At 35.3% G+C, this 23269-nt stretch overlaps 1 protein-coding gene across 1 annotated transcript; it reads left to right on the plus strand.

Moving 5' to 3' along the window:
• The first annotated feature begins 1469 nt into the window (after window positions 1-1469).
• MACC1 (MET transcriptional regulator MACC1) lies at window positions 1470-23269 on the plus strand. Its single transcript, XM_039238847.1, has 4 exons — window positions 1470-1584; window positions 3281-5319; window positions 8993-9181; window positions 23057-23269. The coding sequence occupies exons 1-4, from the start codon at window positions 1470-1472 to the stop codon at window positions 23267-23269; spliced, it is 2556 nt and encodes an 851-aa protein (XP_039094778.1).

The following is a 23269-nucleotide window of genomic DNA, read 5'->3' on the forward strand; positions in this document are numbered from 1 at the left end:
ATTTTTAAAGTATGCCATATTATGAAATAACTTTTGCATTTGTTTATCCATTATGTTTGGAAAACATGTTTTCCCCCTTCTTTCCTTTCATTTTTCCCCTTTCCTCTTCTCTCATTTACTTTTGCTCATTATTTTCTTGACACCAGAAAAGACTTTTGATTCCTTTAAAAAATAGAAAAAGTTTCTTTGAAATAAAATGTCAGGAACTTGAAAAGAGGGTATGACAAACAGTTAAAGGTAAAGGAGATACGGTTAATGCCTAAAGGAGAAAGAACAAGAAGTAAAAGTTTAGCATGACTTGCAGTTTGAATTAGAAGGTAGGATAGTCTGAGAATGTAGTATTGGTAGCCTCAAGTCTGAGAAGGGGCGTATGCATCCTGGGTCACAGGGTTTATGGAGTGGCAGTAATGTGAATGAGGAATTATGTTTGGGTCGGTCAGTTGCCAGTTGTTTGACCTTGTAAGTTCATTATGTTCTGTTGCTGAGATTCATTTTTGTACTCTAAAATCTTACTGAAGATATCTATTTTTCAGTGTTGCCATGGGACAAAGAGATAACGTATATATGAGGAAGAGTGAGTCACAGCAATGGGATGCTTCCAGTTAGAACATACTGACGCTTTTTATTGTAATTTGCCTGTTTTCATAGTTGCACGGTACTTCAATTAATTAAAACACCATATTGATTTATCTATTCATATGGCAAAAGATAATTGGGTAATTCCAGATTTTTGTTAATATAATGAACATTCATGTATATCTGTTCTGAAGTAAATATTCAAGGTTTTCCTACAACAACAGGCCACTTCTGTCATATATCAAGTTTTTGTGTGGGAATGGGTCTGTTTCTAGGGTTATTGTGTGTCCTTATTTTATTTCTGTTCCAGTTTCACATTGTCTCACTTAGCACATATTGATAATAAATGCTAGTATCTGGTGGAACATTTCATTTCCATTCTGTTCTTTTTCGGGATTGTCTTGAATATTAGCCTTTTGCCTTTCTATAGAAATTTTTAAAAAGTTTAAGAAATTACAAACACATACATAAAGTGTTGTGATTTCTCTTGGAACTGCACTGAATGTATAGAACTCAGTGGAGACTTTCCAGTTTTGTGAATCTTTGTGTTCCAATCACCAAACAGGGATTTCCTATTTATTGAAGTTTCAACTTACTATTCATATTTTCTTGTTCTTGGGGTTTTCATTAATTACATTTTTTATGGGATCACTAATACATTTTAGTTTAGAATCTGAGCATTTTTCAGTGAAGTGCTAAAACATATTTCAGAATATCTATCTAGCATCCTACTAGAAATAGAGGACCTATGTAGAGTATTGTTATATGCAGTTTTCTATTTAAGGATGTGTGAATACTTTGTTTACTTTCTCTGCCAACTTGTGTATGTATGCTTATAAAATTTTATTTATTTATTTATTATTTGTTTATTTATTTATTTTGTAGGTGGAAAAATGTTAACCAATGAAAGGGCCCATTTTTGGTCAGGAGGAATTTCACGCAGTAAGTCTGACGGAAATTTGTTTAAAATGGAAGACCAAAAATCTTCAAGAAGTTTCCATATTACAGGTACAAGAATTTATAACTCAATTATTTTACCCATTACCAATAACTATTGGAGGGCTACTTCTGAAAAGAGCTACAAAAAATTAAATTATAAAATGATCATAGAAATACACTATCATTGAAAAGGAGCAAAACAAAATAGCACAGGCAACAGATACTATAAATCTTATGAGAAGGCAAGAATTCATTATTAAGTGAATGATATTTGCAGTACACATAATGAATTTGGGGGCCAAAGAGATCTCTAGAGATTGGTGTGGGCTAAGAAATCTTTATGGAAAAGAAAAGAATTGAATTGATCCTCAGAGGAAGAGTAAGGTTTAAGAGAGATGAAACCAGGTTGAAGCGACAAGGAAATAAGAGAAGTGCAATTTTTATTTTTCAAGTGCATCTTCTAATCTTTAATATGTGATGCTGAAAACCCATTTCAATCAAGATATAGGTGTATACATATTAAACAAAAATGTCTGACTATTTACTTGAATTCATTTTTCAATTTTGGCTGGCAATTTGGCTTTCATTTCCTTGAAAGCAGTACCAGTTTCACTAAGTTCACAGAATTGTTACCAATATTTACTGATAAATGACAAAGTATTAGTTACTCTAATCATTAAAAAATGACTTTAGTATTTGTGAGGTATATAGAAATTCCTTATGGTGGTCATATTTTAATGTGCTGGTGATTCTTAAACTCTCCAAAGAAATAACATGTTTTCATTACGTAGTGGTAAGCCTGTTCTCAGTCATTTTAAACTTAGAAAAGTACAATGAATTCCTTCCAATAGTAAATCTAACAGCGATCAATTTTTCAATATTTATTGTCATGAAATGTTTATTTTTTCTCAAAAAAATTTCAATGTTATTAAATTTACCAGTGCAAAGGTATCAGGAAATAACCTAAGAAATGCATTACTATCTAATTTGGCATATTGTTTTTTAAAAATTGCTTTAGTTGTTAACAGATGCATTTGATTTTTTTAACATATGGAATATTATCAGAAAAGAAAAACATTAAATGAACAATCTAGATATATTGAGATTGACTATTCAGCGTTTAGAAAAAATTTGGATAGTTGACTAAATTATTCTGTTTGTTCAGGGGTTTTGTTTTGTGAAAATAAAACATAAAACAATAAGGCATAAGTGTATGTAGTCTGGGTAAATTTCAAGGAAAAGTGTTCAACTGATTACTATCTAAATTTTTTTTTTACAAATAGTTTATTGTCAAGTTAGTTTCCATATAACACCCAGTGCTCATCCCCACAATTGCCCTCCTCCATGCCCATCTACCCCCTCACCCCCCACACCCATCAGTCCTCAGTTTGTTCTCAGTATTCAAGAGTCTTTCACGATTTGCCTCTCTTCCTCTCCCCCACTATTTCCCCACTTCTTCTCCCCCACGGTCCTCCGTTAAGTTCCTCCTAAATTCTAAATTTTTGAACTCCTATTTTTAAATCATAGTGACTTACAGTAAAATAACATTAAACCTGGTCAAAATAAATTAGCAGGACAGTTATTCTTTTCCCATAACATGAATTTTGAGCAAACTGAACATTAATTTCGTAGTAGCTATTACACTGGAGATCGAAAAGCAAATTAAAGAGTCTTGGATTGTTAAGCAGTAAGAAAAGCTAGTCTTGGTTGTATCTTAGAATGCCACTTCATCTTTGTTTTACTTTGTTTTTGTCTAAATAACTAGAATGTCCAGACCCAGGATTTCTTCTCAACTGGCCAGATGCTTTCACATGTCATGGCAATAGTGCTTCCAAAACTACAAATCCATTCTGGAATGAACTGTCTGCTTCTAACCCATTTTTGGATGATATAACTCAGTTAAGAAATAACCAGAAGAAAGACAATATTTCCATCTTGAAGGAAGATCCTTTTCTATTTTTTAGAGAAATAGAAATCGGAAATTCTTTTGATTCCTCTGGTGATGAACTGGATATGCATCAGTTGCTTAGGCAGTCTTCCCCACGGAAAGCTGGAAGATCTAAAAGTGTTTCAGAACTTTTAGACATTTTAGATGACACAGCACATGCCCATCAGAATATACATAACTCTGGCCAGATACTAGAACAAGACTTAGAATGGCTTCAGAATGATAGAGAGGCTTATAAAATGGCCTGGCTAAGTCAACGCCAGCTGGCTCGTTCCTGCCTGGATTTGAATATAATTAATCAGAGTCCTGGATGGGCCCAAACACAAGTTGCAGAGACCGTGATAGTTTGTAAATTAAGCCACCAAGGAGGGTCAGTACAATTACCTGAATCAGATATCACTGTCCATGTGCCCCAAGGACATGTAACTGTGGGAGAATTCCAAGAGATATCTCTAAGGGCTTTTCTTGAACCTCCGCAAATGCTTAACCATGATCTTTCATGCACCGTGAGTCCACTGTTGGAAATCATGTTAGGCAACCTTAAAACAATGGAAGCCATTTTGCTGGAGATGAAAATAGGGGCTGAAGTGAGAAAGGATCCTTTCAGCCAAGTCATGACAGAAATGGTATGTTTACACAGCTTGGGTAAAGAAGGCCCTTTCAAAGTGTTAAACAACTGCTATATTTATGAAGACATTATCCAAGTCAAGCTAATAGACTTGAGCCAGGTGATGTATCTAGTGGTTGCTGCACAAATTAAAGCTATCCAGTCACCAGCTGCCACCATTTGGGATTGTATCCACAAAACCACCTCAGTTGGAATTTATGGGCCCAGATATATTCATCCCAGTTTCACTGCTATTTTCACAGTTTGTGGACACAGTTACATGCCAGGAAAGCTTACAATCTCTGATATTAAGAAGGGTGGTAAAAACACATCTCCGGTTGTGTTTCAGCTTTGGGGGAAGCATTCATTCTTCCTTGACAAGCCACAAGATTTAAATATTTCTGTTTTTTCATGTGATCCTGATTTTGAAGTGAAGGCAGAAGGAGAAAGGAAAGAAATTAAACAAAAGCAGTTGCAAGCAGGTGAAGTAGTTAATCAACAATTTTTATTTTCCTTAGTTGAGTCCAGAGAAATGCACTTATTTGTTTTCCGTGTTCAGGTGGAGCCTCCCAATGGTAGAACACTTACACAGTTCTTTATCACTACACCTGATCCAGCTCCGAATCTAAAAAGACTCTCCAATCTGCCAGATAATTTGCAGAAAGAGAAGAAAGTCAAGTCTGCTCCATTGTTACCAACAGTGTGTGTCAAATATCCCACATTTCAAGACAAAAAAATGAACTTCACCAACTTTGGGGTAACTCTGAAGACTGTGCTAAGACAAAAAAAGATTGACTACTTACTTGAATATTTCAAAGGGGACACAGTAGCTCTTCTTGGAGAGGGTAAGGTAAAAGCTATTGGGCATTCCAAAGTGAAAGAATGGTATGTTGGAGTCTTGAGAGGTAAGGTTGGACTTATACATTGCAAAAATATCAAGGTGATTGCAAAGGAACAAGTAATATCCATGTCAGATAATGTCTTCACAACCAGAAATCTTCTTGAACAAATTACCCTACCCTTTAAAAAACTGACTTACATCTACTCAGTTGTATTGACCTTGGTGTCAGAAAAAGTTTACGATTGGAAAGCTTTAGCCCATGTCTTGGGTTACTCACATCTGGCACTAGAAGATTTTGAAATACAAGCAGACAAAGAATCAGAAAAAGTTTCCTATATTGTAAAGAAGTTAAAGGAAGATTGCCATGCAGATAGAAATACCAGGAAGTTTCTTTATGAACTTATTGTGGTGAGTATTCCTCGATCACAGTAATGTGTTTACCATACAGAAATTTATTAACTAAGCAATATTTACAACCAAGCATATGAGAGAACTTAACAAAATTATCAGCAGTCTCAAATAAACTGAAGTCACTTTATAGCAAATATATACATTTTCTTACAAGATAATATAATTTATTTCTAAGTTTTAAAATTCAAGAGTGATTTTCCCAGAAACTAGGCTCCAGAGGATCATCTCTCAAAGTAAGATTGAAGATTCTGTTTGTGTTAGAGTATAATAGTTAAGAGATCTCTTCTCCTCTCTCAAATACTTAAATAGCTCTTAAAATATCAGGGAAGCTTCATTAACATGAAAGTAAATAAAAACATACTGAAACAAGATTGATTAACTTGTCCATTGCTATACATCCACTATTTAGAGTTTTATTTTTAATTTTCAGCATTTTCCTTTTAAAACATATCATCAGAATTTTTTCTTTAATTTTTAATGTTTATTTCAGAGAGAGAGACAGCGTGAGCAGGAGAGGGTCAGAGAGAGAGGGAGACACAGAATCCGAAGCAGGCTCCAGGCTCTAGGCTGTCAGCACAGAGCTTGACACGGGGCTCGAACCCACAAACCGTGAGATCATGACCTGAGCCGAAGTCAGACGCTTAACCGACTAAGCCACCCAGGTGCCCCTCATCAGAATTTTAAAAGACCCATATCATCAATGTCCTTCACATTATCAATTTAACATTTTTTCTTATGCAATCTATCAGAATCCAAAAAAATGATATTGCTAATTCTCTTCTTAATCCTTCTGTTTTAACAGAACTCTGGGGATCATTTTTTTTTCTACATAGCATTTACTTCAGTGTAAGGCTCAATGGAGACATATAAAGTAGATAAAGAACTGTTTTGCCTTTAAAATAGAAATCCAGTATTTTATAAAAGAAAAAAGAAAAATCAGGAGTATATTTATAAAAGCAGCTACAATATGAATGTATAAATGATAATAATGATAGCTAACACTCTTGTAGAGTTCTGTATGTGTTTGGCCCTATGCTGAACTCCCTATACACACTATCTCACTTAGCCATAACAACTATGGAGTAAGTACAGCTAGCTGGTATCTTCATCTTACCAACAGAGGAAACTGAGTCTAGGGAGACTGGAAAACTTGCCCAAGACCCCACAGTTGGTTAGTATCAGAGATGGGACTTGCGACCTTTCTGGCTCCAAAGCCACACTTAAAACCACTATACTTTCCTAAAACAGTTGTAAAGGTGTGTGTGTGTGTGTGTGTGTGCGTGTGTAAAAGTTTCTGTGAATATGTATATTGGTCTGTGTAGTAAATACCATTATAACCATGCAAGGCTGGTGCCCTAGGAGAGATAAATAAGATTATACAGGCAGGTTCATGGAGAGGAAGAAAGTTTTAATCAAGGTGCACGTGGAGGAGAGAGATTTTTAGAGAAGAATATATTCTATGACATTAACAATAATTTATATAATAAAGAAATTGTATATATAAAACATTTTCTTTCCTCAGTGATACTGAGAAGGTTAAATTTTAAAAGCCCTAATTGCCAGTTGTTAAGTAGATAGTTTTATGATGGTGTGCCACATTCTCAGTGTAGCCATTTAGTCATTGGCTGATCTACCTGGTCCAGCTGCATGTGCATTTTGCAGTGGCTCATTACCTCTCATTACCTCTGCATTAGTTCATGTTCAGCGTGGACCCGTGAAAGCTTGAAATGAAAATTGTTTTTTTTGTTTCTCTTAGTGGCAAAAAAAAAAGTTATTTTGGTCAAATGGTCTGGAAGTTTAAGCCTGATCATATCTGCACTATATTGGTGTATGCTAATTAATTGAGTGACTTTGGTGACTAACTAAACAGTACTGATGAAGTGCTTTCTCATTCAAAAGAATAGTTCCTAAAAACTCATGCTGTACCTGAGTGGAAGTTCAGGATTTCTATTTGTTTTTTTTTTAATGTTTATTTATTATTGAGAGACAGAGAGAGGCAGAGCACTAGCATGGGAGGGGAAGAGAGAGGGGGAGACACAGAATCCGAAGCAGGCTTCAGGCTCTGAGCAGTCACCACAGAACCCAATGTGGGGCTCGAACTCAAAAACCAGGAGATCATGACCTGAGCTGAAGTCAGACGCTTAACCAACTGAGCCACCCAGGCGCCCCTCAGGATTTCTGTTTGGAAGGGGCTATGAGGTATAGAGGCCATCTCTTGAAACCTTATTTGCATAACAAGTACATGTTTTTCTTGGATTGTATATTAATTTGCAGTAGCTGGAAGGTAACTAATAAAGATTGTGAGTTCTAAAACCCTCAGTCATATCTTAGACATGAGACTGGTTGTCTTTACATACTTGACAGTTGACAATTCCTAAAGTACCCGAGTATCTGATTCAGTTTTCATAAAGATTATGGGCAGCTAAGAAGGTGATATCACCACTCTATCCATTTTAAAAATCACTAAACAGAAGTATTTTATTATTTACCTAAAGTCCTTCACTTTGTGGAATTGGATTTTAAACTCAGATTTTGTAACCCCAAGTGTAAATTTCTTTTCTTAAAGCAAGAATCTGGAATAAGCATTGCTAAAACCATTCCACAGTTTACTAAAAGCACCTTCAGGGGCCTTCTGGCTCAGTACTGCCTTTTCCTGAAGTTGTAATTCCTCACCATAAATGTAAGGATGAATACAGTCAATGTATTAAACCATGGGCTCTCTTTCTTATGCTTCCATAGGAATGAACACTCCATGGACTTTACTAGTTGCCTTACTTGACCATTCATTTTTACTTATTGTTTCATAGTGATAGATAAAGCTTTGAAGTGCTGTTAAATGATGAGGCACTACAATGTTTATTTGCTTATTTGAACAGAGAAGACACAGATATAATCCCATTTTCAAAAACATATTCAAGCCAAAGGGAAACTCATAGATTTGTTTAAAATATGAATGGTCATTGACACAGCTCAGATGCCTAATTAAAAGGAAGGAAGGAAGGAAGACCAATAGTTTTCCCTTTTGCAAGAATATTTTAATACTAAGTGGTTTATATTAGCACAATTACAATGAGGTTGAAGGCAGAGAGTTAATTTTTTAAAGTCATAAATATAAATAACATTGTTCAAAGTTGTAGGAGTATCTCATTTTATGCAAGAGGCATTATTCTGGGAAGTTTTAAATCACATTTTCATGTAAAATAGAGTATTATTTACCATCACTGGTGTGCTTATTCTTTAGAGAAATCCTGTAGCCAATTCTCTGGAAAGGAAAGGAATTATTTTTGGTAGAGTGAATAATCATTTCTCTTGGTTGATAAATTATAGACCGCTAGAATCTCAGGGTATCTTTGAAAGTGTCTAGTTTAACTTTCTCCTTTTCCAATTAGGATATTAAAGAAACATATTAGTTGAGTAGTTTACCCAAGGCCTTATAATTAGTCATTGAGTTGGGCTTAAATCTCCCCTAATTGTGGTCTAGTCATATTCTCTATATTTCACTGGTTGTATTTGCTTAAAAGTAAATCAGCTTTTTGAATTTTAGAAACCTCAAGAATACATGTGGTGAGAGAGAGGATACCAGTTTCTAGAATATATAATAAAAAAATTAACTTATAGGAGGAAGCCAAAATTAGTTGATTTTAACGATGAAATGTAATTGTTGCTGCAGGCTCTGCTGAAGATGGATTGCCAAGGGTTAGTAGCACATCTCATCCAAGAGGCTGCTATTCTGACTTCAGCTGTCAAGCTTGGAAAAGGCTGGAGGGAACTAGCTGAAAAGTTAGTACGACTCACAAAGCAACAGATGGAGGCGTATGAAATTCCTCACCGAGGAAAAGCTGGCGATGTTGCTGTTGAGGTAAGATTTCTCTTTGTCTAATTAAATAGTGAAAAATTGCAGACCAAATAAATCAAATGTAATTCCACATACATGGATTAATTGAGGGTGTCTCTTAGAGGATCCACTAATTGAAGTCATTCCAGCTATAACTACATCAACATTATCTCAACTAAACCCACATCACTCTTTAAATGCACCGAGAACCTTTAAAGTATATTGATATTTCTCCTATTGGATTGCATTTTAACATGGTCTTTGATCAAATAAATTGACCAAATTAGATAGCTAGCCATTTAGTAGGCAGGGCTATAAGAACTTGAGGCAGAGAACGGATAAACTAGGAAGGGAGGAAATGAGGCCAAATCATAACAAAGAAAGAGGATATAATAATAAGTATTTATCAGTCTCAGTTATAGACTTAGTCACCTATGATAAATAATGTTTGGTGATAAACATTAAGGAGGTGACTGTTGTGGGGTTGCTGGTAATGAGAGCCTGGTCATGCAAGCTAGAATACCTAAGAGCTTCATTATCTACTTCATAATTTTGTGTACAGTAAGAACTATAGACATCAAATACAGAATAACAACACTTAGTACAAAGTAAACACTTACTATGCATATATTGTTTTTATTAATATTAAAACAAATGTATACTGTTAAGCCTAGGTTAGGTAAATATTTTTTCTATTTACCATAAGAAAGTGAATCCATTTTTATTGACTTAAATGAAAGTATTACAATGATGAGCACATATAAAATGCCCTGTGTCTTTCTCTTACATGAGTGAAAGCATTTTCAACATAGTTTAGTTAAGGAAAGGTTATCTCACTGATTAAATGACAACTTGGTAGGAGACAGAAGCTATGTTCCCCACTTCCTATTTGGGCATAGAGCTGGGTTTCAATTTTTTGAGAAATTTGTCTTATTTCGAAGCAACTATACCAGCTGGGTGAGCACAACAAGACAACTTTTCCATGACGCCTAAAGAATCAGATCAAGCCAGGTAAATCCCAGTAGCTTCACTGGAAGCTTCGGGATTCCTGGGGCCTGGCTTTCCACCAAGGACCCCAAACAGACTTTGAAGCAAGAACATCCAGGAAACATGTCTGCCTTGTGGACAACTCCCCCTTATAGACTACAGTTACCACCATATGCCAAGAAGGACATTACTATCTACAAATCAGTTTTTAACTGAATGAGCTAAAAGATGACAAACCTTTAATAAGGAAAGAAGAACAACATTCTGACAGATATACTATTCAGATATTTAAGTGAAATTGATTAAAACGTTGTCTAATTGAGATACCACCACATATCAGAATGGCCAAATTCCAGAACACTGATTACACCAAATGTTGTGGAGAATGTGGAACAATGGGAACCTTCATTCATTGTTGGTGGGAATGCAAAAAGATACAGTCACTTTGGAAGGCACTGTGGCTCTTTCTTACAAATAAAACATATTCTTAACATATGATTACTCAATCATACTCCTTGGTATTTACCCAAAAGAGTTGAAAACTTTTGTCCACACAAAAACCTGTGCATGAATGTTTACAGTAACTTTATTCATAATTGCCAAAAACTTGAAAGCAACTAAGATGTCCTCCAGTAGGTGTTTGGGTAAATAAACTGGTACATCCAGACAATGGAACATTATTCAGTGCTAAAAAGAAATGACCTACCAAGCCATGAAAAGACATGGGAGAACTTTAAATGTGTATTACTCAGTGAAAGAAGCCAATCTGAAAAAAAGCTTCACACTCTATATGCTATCAAATAGATGACATTCTGGAAAAGGTAAAATTATGGAGATAGTAGAGAGATCAGTGGTTGCCAGGCTTTCAGGAAGGAGAAATGAATAAGAAGAGCACAGAGGATGTTTAGGGCACTGAAAATACTCAGTATGATATCATAATGATATATTTACTTGTCTAAACTCATAGCATATACAACACATGAATATGCAATGGATATACAATGAAACCAAGGTTAACTGTAGACTTTGAGTATTTATAATCTATCATTATAGAGTCATCAATTCTAACAAATATGCCCATCATGTGGAGGCTTCTGATAATGTGATAGGCTATGCATACATGCAAATGCATGTATGCACAGGTGGGAGACATATGCAAAATATAGATATATGTCAACCTAAAACTGCTCTAAAATAACTCTTTTTTAAAAAATGGGTTTTTAATTTATTTCAAGGGAAAGAGTCCAAGTAGAGGAGGGATGGTGGTGGGGGGTGGGGGTAGAGAGAGAGAGAAAGAGAGAATCCCAAGCAGGTTCCATGCTCCCAGCGCAGAGCCAGACACAGCTTGATCTCACAAACCGTGAGATCATGTCCTGACCTCAAATCAAGAGTCAGATGCTTTATCAACTGAGCCAACCAGGCACTCCTAAAAATAATTCTGTAAGACAAGTTGCCTAACTGAAAGCCAGACTTTTTTTCTTGGTAAGGCCTTGTTTTTAAAAGGGTTTTGGTGAAAATTATGTATCAGAAGAAAGTTGTTTATTCTCTCAGGTGTGTTAGGCATCTAACTTCTCTCTGATTGTGATTGTTCATAGTTTGTCTTTCCCTAAATCTTGATGGAAGCCAACAAACAGCCTACCTTTCCATTATTTACTTTTGCACAGTCCAAATCACAAATGACTAAGTCTATGTCAAAGGTTGATAAATATTCAGAAATAGAAAGGAAAGTCCCTCGGTGTCTTTCTAGAGGTTATCATTCAGTTTACTGTGGCTAATGCTGACAGTTATCACTGTGATTCATGTTATTAAATGCTTAGAAAATAATGCATGATGTATGGGCCTAAACCCATTCCAAATAATCTATGGGAGTTTAGGCCACTTAATCTAAAAGATAAGTGTATGCTAAGTTTTATCCCCCTGAGGATAGGGGGAACAGCTGTACATTTTATTTTTTTCCTCAAGAAAGAGACGACTCTTAAAAAATATCACTTTATAAGTCAAGAAATGATTTTATTTATTTATTGTTTTTTTAAATTTATTTCTGAGAAAGAGAGAGAGAGAGAGAGAGAGAGCATGAGTAGGGGAGGGTCAGAGAGAGAGGAAGACACAGAATCTGAAGCAGGCTCCAGGCTCTGAGCTGGCTGTCAGCACAGAGCCCGACGCGGGACTGGAACCCACAAACCGTGAGATCATGACCCGAGCCCGAGTCGGTCGCTTAGCCGACTGAGCCACCCAGGCACCCCAAGAAATGATTTTAAAGCACACTGATATTATTTCTGGATAGGGCATGCAGAAGAAGGGAACCAGAATTGGGACACAGAGATAACAAGGCCTGGTGGTTCCCATGCTGCTTTTGTTTCCTTTATCTCACTTCCTCAGAGGGCATACTTTCCAACATTTTGTGTTGGAATGTGTGCCAATGTCTACAATCAAGCTCTTTCACTCACTTTCTTTCTTTTTCAATTTCTCCTCTTTACTTTTGTTCTATTTTTATTCTATCTTAAAGACAGTTATCTGGCACTTTTTCTGTTCCAGGCACTGTTCCAAGAGCATTACAAAATTTAACTTTATTTAATCCTTTCAACAAAATCTTGTGGGGCAGATATTAAGACTATCTATGATGCAGAGAGGTTGAGTTGAGTAACTTGCTTATACATAGCTAGGAACCAAGTTTGGAGCACAGGCTTTGACTTTGGGACTTTTGTACTTTAACCATCATACTCTGTTCACCAACGCCAAATCCAACATGGTACCTGAGTGGCAGAGCCAGCAGGTGTGGTCAGGACTGGGATGACTTACTGCACTTTTTCTTTTTCTTTTTTCAAGCCATCAAATGATCATACCAAAATTTGTCTTAGCATCTTTATCAAGCTTCAATCCAATTAAAGAAAAGAGATTATTAATAGCATGTCAGATTTTTCTTGAGTACTTTTGGACATTTCTTATTATTTTATAAGCTGAAAAAAAAAGCTTCTCCCTGGAGACTTCTGAGAAAGCCACTTTTTAAACTAACCACCTACCTAAGTGAAGTTTTAAGAAATGTTACTCAATTTTTCTAAAGAAATTGCATTTCTAACATAAAAATGAAAAACTATAAAATTTGGAACCTGATTTTAAGCAAAATATGTGTTTCAGAGTATTTCTTTTGAAAAGGAAATACATTTGCACTATGTAAAGATCTTTAATCATTGCCAAGGTTTTCCAGTGAAAGTTAATGAAAATTCATTGGAATTTATTTTCCCGAACATATTTAGAGCTTTAATTTAGAAACCAGAATCAATAAAATATTAGAAAAATAGCCCATTTAAAAAAATGGTTTTTACAAGGGGAAAATGCTAGGAATTTCTGGGCTAAGACATTCTTTGGTCTAACTTGGATACTCTTGACTTAAGGCTCTGGGGATTAATGGTATATGTGACAATTTTCCTAACAAATATCTTCCACTGGCCCCTGCCTAACAATAAAGAAGATACTCTCTCCATCTTATTCAGTAAGGACACTAATTTACCAACAACATTAAAGGTCACTTCTTATTAAATTACCTTCTACCTCACTGAGCTCCACCTCAACCACAGGCACCAATAGGCCCGACAAGGCTGATTTCTTAACTGAGCTGCCAGAATGGGCCACCCTAATTATGGAAGCCTAAGGAAATCAAATGTTGCTCATTGTAATATAACCTCATCTCAGAAGCCACTCGCCTATAGATAGTTATGACTGGCATGGTGCATGTATAAGTATTTTTGCTCAATCAGTGAGGATCTGATTCTCTGTTTTATCTTCTAGCCATATATTTTTCCCCCCTCATTTTTGATTAGCAGCTATAGTGTTCAAAGCACTTTATACTAGGTCTAGATTTAAAGTGAGAAAGTAAGTATTCCTCAAAGAGCTAACTTTACTTATTTTTTATACACGAATAAAAGTTCTATATAGAATTCTCCCTACTTATTTAGTATCTTTCCTCTGAATCCTTCCTCTCAGTATTTAATTCATCTGTACTTTTAACGTATTTACTAGGACTGTCAGTTCTCAGCATTGGAGCTTTAGTAGCTACAAAAATCACAGACAGAATGAAAAATATGATTTTTTTCTCCCTAAAGCCACGTTTTATTGGCCTGGGAATTGAGATAAACTGTTAATATTTGAATTCTTATATTTCAAAGAAGTATATGATTAGAAGCTGAAATGAGTGAAAATAATGAGAAGGGTAATAGTTGCAATTTATTGTGTGTTTACTATGTGTCAGCTAATCATTATGAGCATTTTATTTACCATATCTCATTTATATTAACAAACTTGGCAAGGAAGACATTATTAACAATTCACACTTTACAGATATACAAACTGAGACTGAATGCCTTTGTGTAAATCATCCAGAATTACATGGTTATTAAGTACAGAACTGGGTTCCAGACCCAGGTATGTTTTACACACAGTCCTATGCAATATACACAACTGATGATAAGTCCTTTCAGAATTAGATAAATAAAAGAAGATCAAATTGGGAAGGAGTTGTCAGAAGACACATCCTCATCTTGAAAGATGGGTAGCATTTGAATAACTGGAGAGGATTGGAAGGGGATTTCTGGATACCAATCACATCTAGAGACACTGAGGAGAATATGTGGGCTGGAGGGGAGAGATCATTTTAGTAATTATTGGGAGATATGGACATGTGTGTGTGTGTCTGTGTGTGTGTGAGGGGGGGTGTGATTGGAGACAATAGAGTCTTTAATAACTGCCATAGCATAGAGGTTAAGATTGCTCGTCTGGACTCCTAGTTCTATTATCTATTAGCCTTCAGCAAGTTACTTGACTTTTCTAAGAATACTTTTTTTTTTTTTTTGGAAAGTGATGGGAATTATACTATCTTGCTCAACAGATATTTGGATGCTTAAATGAAAATAATATATATGAAATATTTGGAACAATGCTTTGTACATTGTAATAACTATATATTATCTATTATTTTGACTAAGAGGAAGAGGTGAATTTGACAACTGTATGACACTAAGTACTTTTGGAAAAGGAAATAAAGTATAGTAATTTTTTATTAATATGGCTGAGAGTAACTATAGAAAAAATGTAGGCAAGGGAAAAGTCAGCATGATTTCAAGGTTTCTCTTCTAAAATACTGGCAGAATGGTAATGCATGGGAAAAAGGGCTTGGCTGATCAGCTTTTTTTTTTTTTTTTACCGCTTTAACAACATTTAATTTTCCTTGGAAAATGTCTCTTGCAAAGTATAAAAGAAATTCCTTGAACCCTTATGGTTTTCTGGCTCACACAGCAAGTCCTGAATTCTGCAGGGACGTGACAATTGTTCAGTTCTAGGCTTGGTACGTAAATGTATGGTTTGCTGGGCTTTTACAGGATGAGATACATTTATAATTTCTTAAAAATAGGAAAATATTATATGGATATTCATCTACCAGTGGTAACATGTATAGATTAATTTCTCAGTTCTTCATTGTTTGGGCTACAGATTTAACATAGTGACATAATATTTAGACTATCATAGACTATTTTGTACAATGCTATAATCCTTGTTGCTACAATATCTAATTCCAAAAAACTACTCCATTTCTTGAAATGATGGAATAAAGAAACAGTGACATCACAGTGAAATTCATAGGGTAGCATATTGTATTCATATGATCTTTGATTTAATTCTACATATAATCTGTCTTATTACCTATTGAAGATCAAATAGAAATAATAATCATATTACTAAATATTATAAAGATATCTTAAAATAGATTTAGAGACACCAATATTTGATTTAGAGTTTAGGTTTTCTTTATTAAGGTTAATTTTGATGAATCACAAACAACCAGGAATTTTAGAAAACCAAAATCCAGCTAAGCATGACTTAAATGAGCATTGATTGAAACTGCTTAATATATGGCTATACTTCAATGAAATGACTCTAGATTTATAGATAGGTGACCTGAATTCTCTTCCTGACTAGGAGTTAGTGAGGATGCCTTGTCCAGCTGGTTTTCCTAAGAGGTTAGATTGTTTTGAATGCTAGATACACTAGCAAAGTATGAGTCCTCTATCTTCCTCTGGGTTATGCTTAACCCCTGATGTTCCAAGTGGTTATTCCTAGAGGAAGCAGAGCTGGCTGTACTCAAAAGGACTTTCCAAGAGAATCCTAAGTCAATTTTTAAAGAAGCCCATGTCCCCTGTGAGGAAATAGGAACTCCCTGATATGTTAGCCTCCCTTCTTTTCTAAAGATAATGGTAATCTCATCTTCAACACCATTTATGTACTTACCATTTAAGGTAATAGAAGGCCCACCTGGATATTTTAAATAATGTACTAAAGATAGAACACATGTAATAATCATTAATAATGCAAATTTGCCTTAATACTTTTTCAGCTAATTGTATTTAAAATGAAACATTGCTCCTATAGTTTTATGAGGAAAGTAAGTGGGTTATGAATCTTTTAATGTGGCAAAATTTAATTATCCAATTGTAGTTAACCAATTGCATCCTTTATGCTATTCATGTTTTATGAGCTAAAAAAAGACATAGAATGCTAAGCTCATCTGAATTGCTTTTATTCATGTTGCATTTCATTATCTAGAGCATTATCTAATGAGTCTTACTGGCTTCTGGGAGTAAGCACTAAATTTAGAAAACTATTCTTTAAATCTCTATTCCTGTTTCTTCCTTTCTTTTCTTTCTTTCTTTTCTTTTTTCTTTTTTTTTTCTTTTCTTTTTTTCTTTTTTTTCTTTTTTTTTTTTGATATCTCACCACTTCTTTTATTGCTCTACCTTTTTCTTTGTCCTCTAATGCCTGGAAGAGAAACCAAAGACATGTCACACAAATGCTAGGACTTTGGAAACTGCTAACCTTTAATAGATTAAATGGTTACTGATGCTCCCTTATAGAAGGAGATCAAAACACACAGCTGAGAAATCAACAACTCTATGCTTTTATCAGCCTCATGCTTCCTTATTCAAAGATGAACCCATATCATGAAGTTAACATTTAAAAAATTTTCAGAGTAGAGGAGTAAGAGTAATGCCTATGTGTCAAATAATTGTGTTAGAGAGAGAATTTGTTTTGTGGTTAAGAATAATTCAAGAAAAACCCTCAGGAGCATGCTTTCCTTTTGATTTATGTAAGCATTAGTGCAGAGTCTCTGCATATCATCCCTTAAATCATAACACTGAACAAGAGCGGAAGAACTATTTTAAACCACTAAATAGATATATAAGATAACATAAACCTGGAAGAGATCATAGCAGTCCACAATCACTTCCAGCTTTCAGAGGACTTAGGTCATCGTGGAAAGAAAATTGTTTATTCTACTGATTTTATTCATTCAAACATTTCCAGAAAACATATGACTTCATTTTATCTTTAATTATTACAAAGCTGAGAATCCTTTGTGGCTTTAAAAAGTTTTTTAATAAGTATTTATTTTTGAGAGACAGAGAGACAGAGTGTGAACAAGGGAGGTGCAGAGAGAGGGAGACACAAAATCCAAAGCAGTCTGCAGGCTGAGTTGTCAGCACAGAGCCCAATGTGGGACTCAAACCCACAGTGAGATCATGACCTGAGTTGAAGTTGGATGCTTAAATCACTGAGCCACCCAGGTGCCGCTCCTTTGTGGCTTTTAGTATGTATTTTTGGACATAATTTCGTAGAGTCTATAGTTAATTAATGTATGCAAGTTTCCTCTTTTGTCTTTGCCTTCGATAGCATATGTACACTTGCTGAATAAGAAAGCATAGTATGACAGAGAGAAAGAAGTGCTGAAGTAATAAAAGTGTGAATATTTAAGGACTTGAGTCAAATACCATATAGCTATGCCACAAAGGACAACAAAAAACTGATTAGACTACTCATTGCATTGATGAAGGCTGGACTTTTGTCATGCTTCGTTAAAACAAATATCAATATAGAGAAAGTTCTGTTTACCATACCTGACAGAGATTTGTTTATTTCTTTTAATAAAACATAGTTTTAAAACCTAGTTGCCCAGAGGTGCATGAGTGTTTCAGTCGGTAAAGCATCCGACTTTGGCTCAGGTCATGATCTCACATTTCGTGAGTTTGGGCCTGCATTGGGCTCTGTGCTGACAGCTTAGAGCCTGGAGCCTGCTTCAGATTCTATGTCTCCCTCTCTCTCTGCCCCACCTCCCACTCTGTCTTTCTGTCTCTCAAAAAATGAATAAATGTTTAAAAATTTTTTAAAAACCCTAGTTTAACACTTTTCATTTGTATCAAGTACATAACTATATCATATGCTTTTAATCCTATTTATTCTCAATTATTCATGATATTTGCCCTTACCCTAACTCCATAATGATTTTAATACTTGCATGTGTTTATGTGTTCTGCTTGAAGGAAGTTAACTTATCTTCCTGAGTGTTTTATATGTGCTGCCTCCTTAATCTTCATCCACCCTAAATTCTCCATCTGGCTAGGGTAGGATTCAAACCAACCTCTCCTTTCAATTATAAAATATTAGCTTTTACAGATTTTTTCCTTTAAAAAAATATTTTCCACTGCTTCTCCTCCTAACTTTGTCTCTCTTTCTTTAACTTTCAAATTCCAAATGTGACCCACTTTTTCTATGGCTTCTAGTTCCTTGTCACCTGCTCATACCTGCAGTCTGCCCTCTACAACTCTTTTGAAACTGCCTACCGTGGTTACTGAAGTCCTAATAATGCCATAATCCTGGATTGTTCTCAGTTTTGATTCATGTTTCCACATTATCTGATGTTAGAGGTAGCAGAGGGGTAACAGAGAGGGGATGTCCTCAATGAGTGACATGCTGGCAGATATTTAATAGCTCTTCAAGGGAGAAAAAAGCCCTAAATTGCACCTTTGCCATCTTCCATGGTATAAAAACTCCTAACATCAATGATTTTAACCTCCCAACATGATGTCACTGAACATGGAGTTAGAAGGCTATAAGAACAACAGGTCTGGAGAAGCTGGGGTGAGCTGAATGTCCTTTTTAGGATGTTCTCACTTCTTGACTTTTGCAACATGAAGATCCCTGCTTCATTTTCTATGACTGACACCATTTTCTCTCCATTGTCTTATTGCTTCTATTTTTTTCTTTTTCTCTAAAGATTTATTTTTTTTTTAGAGAGAGAGCACATGCACATGCAAGCAGCGGAGAGGAGCAGAGGGAGAGAGAATTTTTTTTTTAAGTTTATTTTTGAGAGAGAGAGACAGCACAAATGAGGGAAGAGCAGACAAATAGGGAGAGAGAATCCCAAACAGGCTCCATACTCAGAGTGGAACCCTATGGGGAACTTGATCCCATGACCCTGGGATCATTACACGAGTCAAAATCAAGAATTGGTTGCTCAACTGACTGAGCCACCCAGACACCCCTTATTGCTTCTATTTCTTGTTTGTGGTTCCTAATTGTAGACTTAATTGAGGGTTAAATTTTTCATCCTTTAGTTTTCTTCCTTGACCTTTTCCTCTACTCTCATTTTTCCTTATCACTTTGGAGTCAGTGATGCTAAACTCTTGGCTGCTTCCTGGAGGTCATCTCTCTGTTCCAAAGTCTTACTGGAGACAGAGATACTCACGCCTTCACATCATATGCATTAGGGTTAAAACTAGGTTGCTTATCTTTCTCTCATCCCAAAAGTACCCACTTTCCTTCATATCCTATTAAAAAGTATTAAATGCAAACTGTATGCCAGACAGGTTAGGAGGTGCTTTGAACACAGACCCATTAAATTATTATCTATATTTTAAAGATTAAAAAATTCAAAACTCAGATACTTTGATTAATTTACCCAAACTGACCCGTCCAATAGGCAATGTAACTCAGATAGCAACCCAGGTCTCTGGCACCAAAACCTATCTTTCTTTCTATTACACCATACTTCTTCTCAGTCAAAGAACTATATCAGTTTTTATTACACTAAATGAAAACATGAATGTAATTTCTGAGTTTTCTTTAACTGTTAGTAATGACCAAATGCTGTCTAGTTATACACTGGGCCAGTGTTTGAACAAGTATCTATTTCCCTTCTATGCTATAACCTTCTAAAAACAAATCATGCTATATTCATCATTTTATTCCTTTGTGTAACAAAATTCTTTGTCATGGTAGCTACTCAAAAACTCTTAATTTAATAAGTGAAATAATTAATGAACAGCAATGTGTTTTGAATATATTCATTGTATTTGTGCTACAATAGTCTTTCTCTGTCATCTATATGGAGAACCACACATGATGTTATATACAGTAGATCAGATTTTGCACTGAAGGAACATTCAGGCTTAGTTTGCTGCAGAGAGAAACAAAAATGGAATGCAATATATACACATTTTAGTGTAAATCATGAAGTTTACCATTGCCCTAGTGTTTTCAGCCACAAGCTATTGTATCCATTTCTATGTAGCTTATGGATTATATTTCAGAGAATGCCCAATGAGTTTACAGCAATATCCCTCCTTGCAGTTCTGACTAATTCAGAGTACTTGTGGAGAGTCATTTTACAGACTATCAGATACCTTAATTTGGGTCTAGGACTCATAAATCTATCCAAATTTCTCTGAATTTCAAGAGCTCACTGAAATGTTCTGCTGTCAGTGAAAACTGCCAAATGTGAGAGCGGTATATAGCTCTCTGCATAAGTGAGTAGATAAATGTATCATTGGACTTCTGAATCTGTAGTTTCCAATTCCTGCATCACCTTGGTGTGCTTCCTGTTTCAAACAGCACCAGGGGACTGCTGCATGATTGAGTATGCTTTAGGGCTTTTCTATACATAGCAATCCACTGTGCTGCAGCAAGATATGTGATGCAGAGTTCTCTGCATGGAAAGGCAGTGGAACCATTTGGCTGCCTCTATGAAGTTACTTTGAATCTGCACAGATAGTGCATAAACTGAAAATTACCCAGATACGATATTTTAAGAGACATCTGGTTTTTGTGATACTATGCCATCATCTGGGTACTGAAATGCTCTCAGTTGCTATTTATCATAAAATATATTCAAATACATCTCTTCTTTTTAAATTTATCTACTTATTTTGAGAAGGAGAGTGCATGTGAGTAGGGGAGGAGCAAAGAGACGAGGAGAGAGAGAATCCAAGAAGGCTCCACACTATCAGAGCCCAGTGAAGGGCTCAAACTCATGAACCATGAGATATGACCTGAGCCAAAATCAACAGTTGGACACTTAACCTATGAGAAGGCTTTAGCTATAAAAATCATTATTTTAAACAATATATGGCAAGTTGAAAAATAATGTACCAACTAGTTGAGCATCAGGGAATTTTAAATGAATGCAACATAAAATACAGATCTCAAAGCTTTTACAGAGGTTTAATATATACTCACTACAGAATAATCTACTTGTTTAGTGTGTCTTTGCATCTGAGCAGTGGCAGGCAAGATCGAATTTGGCAAAAAGCCTATGTTAATATGCCTCAGTTCATCTTCCATTGCTGAACTATTAGTGGTGACTAGCAATTGGGAGGTTTGGTTGCTAAGTGAGTATTCAGAAAAATAGACAAGAAAACACCTCATTCATAGTCTACCAGTGATGGAAGATACAGCTCTTTGTAAGTCAGGTTGGAGAGGGTAAAGCTTATATTTAAAAAAATCCGGGATCATTTGGGATGATGCATTATGACCTCCTGGATATGGCAGAACTTGGATAATTATTTTCCATTCAATACCTTGTAGAATCAAGCTTCATCAAAAGAGATGAAGATTTGAGTGTTCATGTCTTCCAGGAATGCCAATTTGGACAAATAACATCAAACCATCCTTTGAGTTCAATGCCTATCTTTTTATGTAGATTGAATTGAAACTCCTTTTTAGGTCTTTCATTCTTTTAATTTCAGTTGTAGAGTATATGAGGCTATCAGAGGTGAAAAATTACATTCCAAAGCCCTACTGCATGTGCTGTTACTGTTAGTGGAGGATCTATCTTAAGAGGGCAACTCTGCATAATATTGAGCTCACAGTCTGTGATTCTGCATTTTGCAATTGATAAAATCACAAATGAATTAGTTTAGTGAACCCAAATAAGTAGCAGGTAGTAAAGTTTATATTTCAAATATTCCAATTATAAGTACATGGTTCATTTTTTCGTTTTCTTAGAGAAAATTTATTTTAAGCTCGTTGTGTGTGTGTGTGTGTGTGTGTTTATCCTACAATTTATCTTCTTTGGTCGGCCTTGTCTTTATTCTCTCTGAGCCTGGTTGCCTTGGTTACCATTACATACATGCTCGAACATGAAGTTCCTCTTTGACGTACATTTATTTCTATGGAAACACTGATGTCATTGGTAGATGCTTGTGGAAAGCATAATAAAACATTGACTATTGATCTTTCTTTTGGTTATAAAATGATTCATTAAATTATTTTCTAATTATAAAACTGTATTTTTACTTTCCTTTTAAAACTTGATCATGAAGGTACCTCTTTCCTTGTTTTCCTTGTTCAAATAAAATGACTTAAAGCATTAAATATACAGTATAGCTCCTTCTTGTGATATATGGTATAATAAAGCTCACCACAGATACTATTAAAATAAAAGAGTCATTATTATTACCTTAAAAGTGTCTCAGAGAGTGAAAAGTTCATGTAGATAACATCTCATTATCACCAAAAAATTGCAAAAGGAATTTTATATTCATATCAAGGCAATGAGCAATGTTTAGATGATGGATCCATAAAAAGGGGGGCCCTATTTGTCATTAGTTTTAACATTTCTAGGTGTAGAAATGACACGATGGACATGATAGCTATTAAAACGTGTTTTCAGTGACATTAAGTAAGTCCATGTATAATTGGTATTCCAGCTTTTTATGTCCTAAGAGTCTTTTAAAACTTTTTTTAAAACATCTGTTTTCCTCTCTGTTTTTCTTCTAACTACTGCAGTCTAATTTATTTTCTTTATAGACAATGTGGAAACCTGCCTACGATTTTCTCTATACTTGGGGTGCTCACTATGGAAGTAGCTACAGAGACATGTTACAAGACCTTCAATCAGCTTTGGACAGGATGAAAAGCCCTGTGACCAAGCAGTGGCGAGACTTAACTGGAGCTCTAATACTAATACATTCCTTAGAGTTTTTGAGAGCAACTGCATTCTCTACTTCTGAGGAAGTATAA

This window comes from Hyaena hyaena, unplaced genomic scaffold, assembly GCF_003009895.1.
Source record: "Hyaena hyaena isolate Hyena2069 unplaced genomic scaffold, ASM300989v1 scaffold_149, whole genome shotgun sequence".
NCBI classification, from domain to species: domain Eukaryota; kingdom Metazoa; phylum Chordata; class Mammalia; order Carnivora; family Hyaenidae; genus Hyaena; species Hyaena hyaena.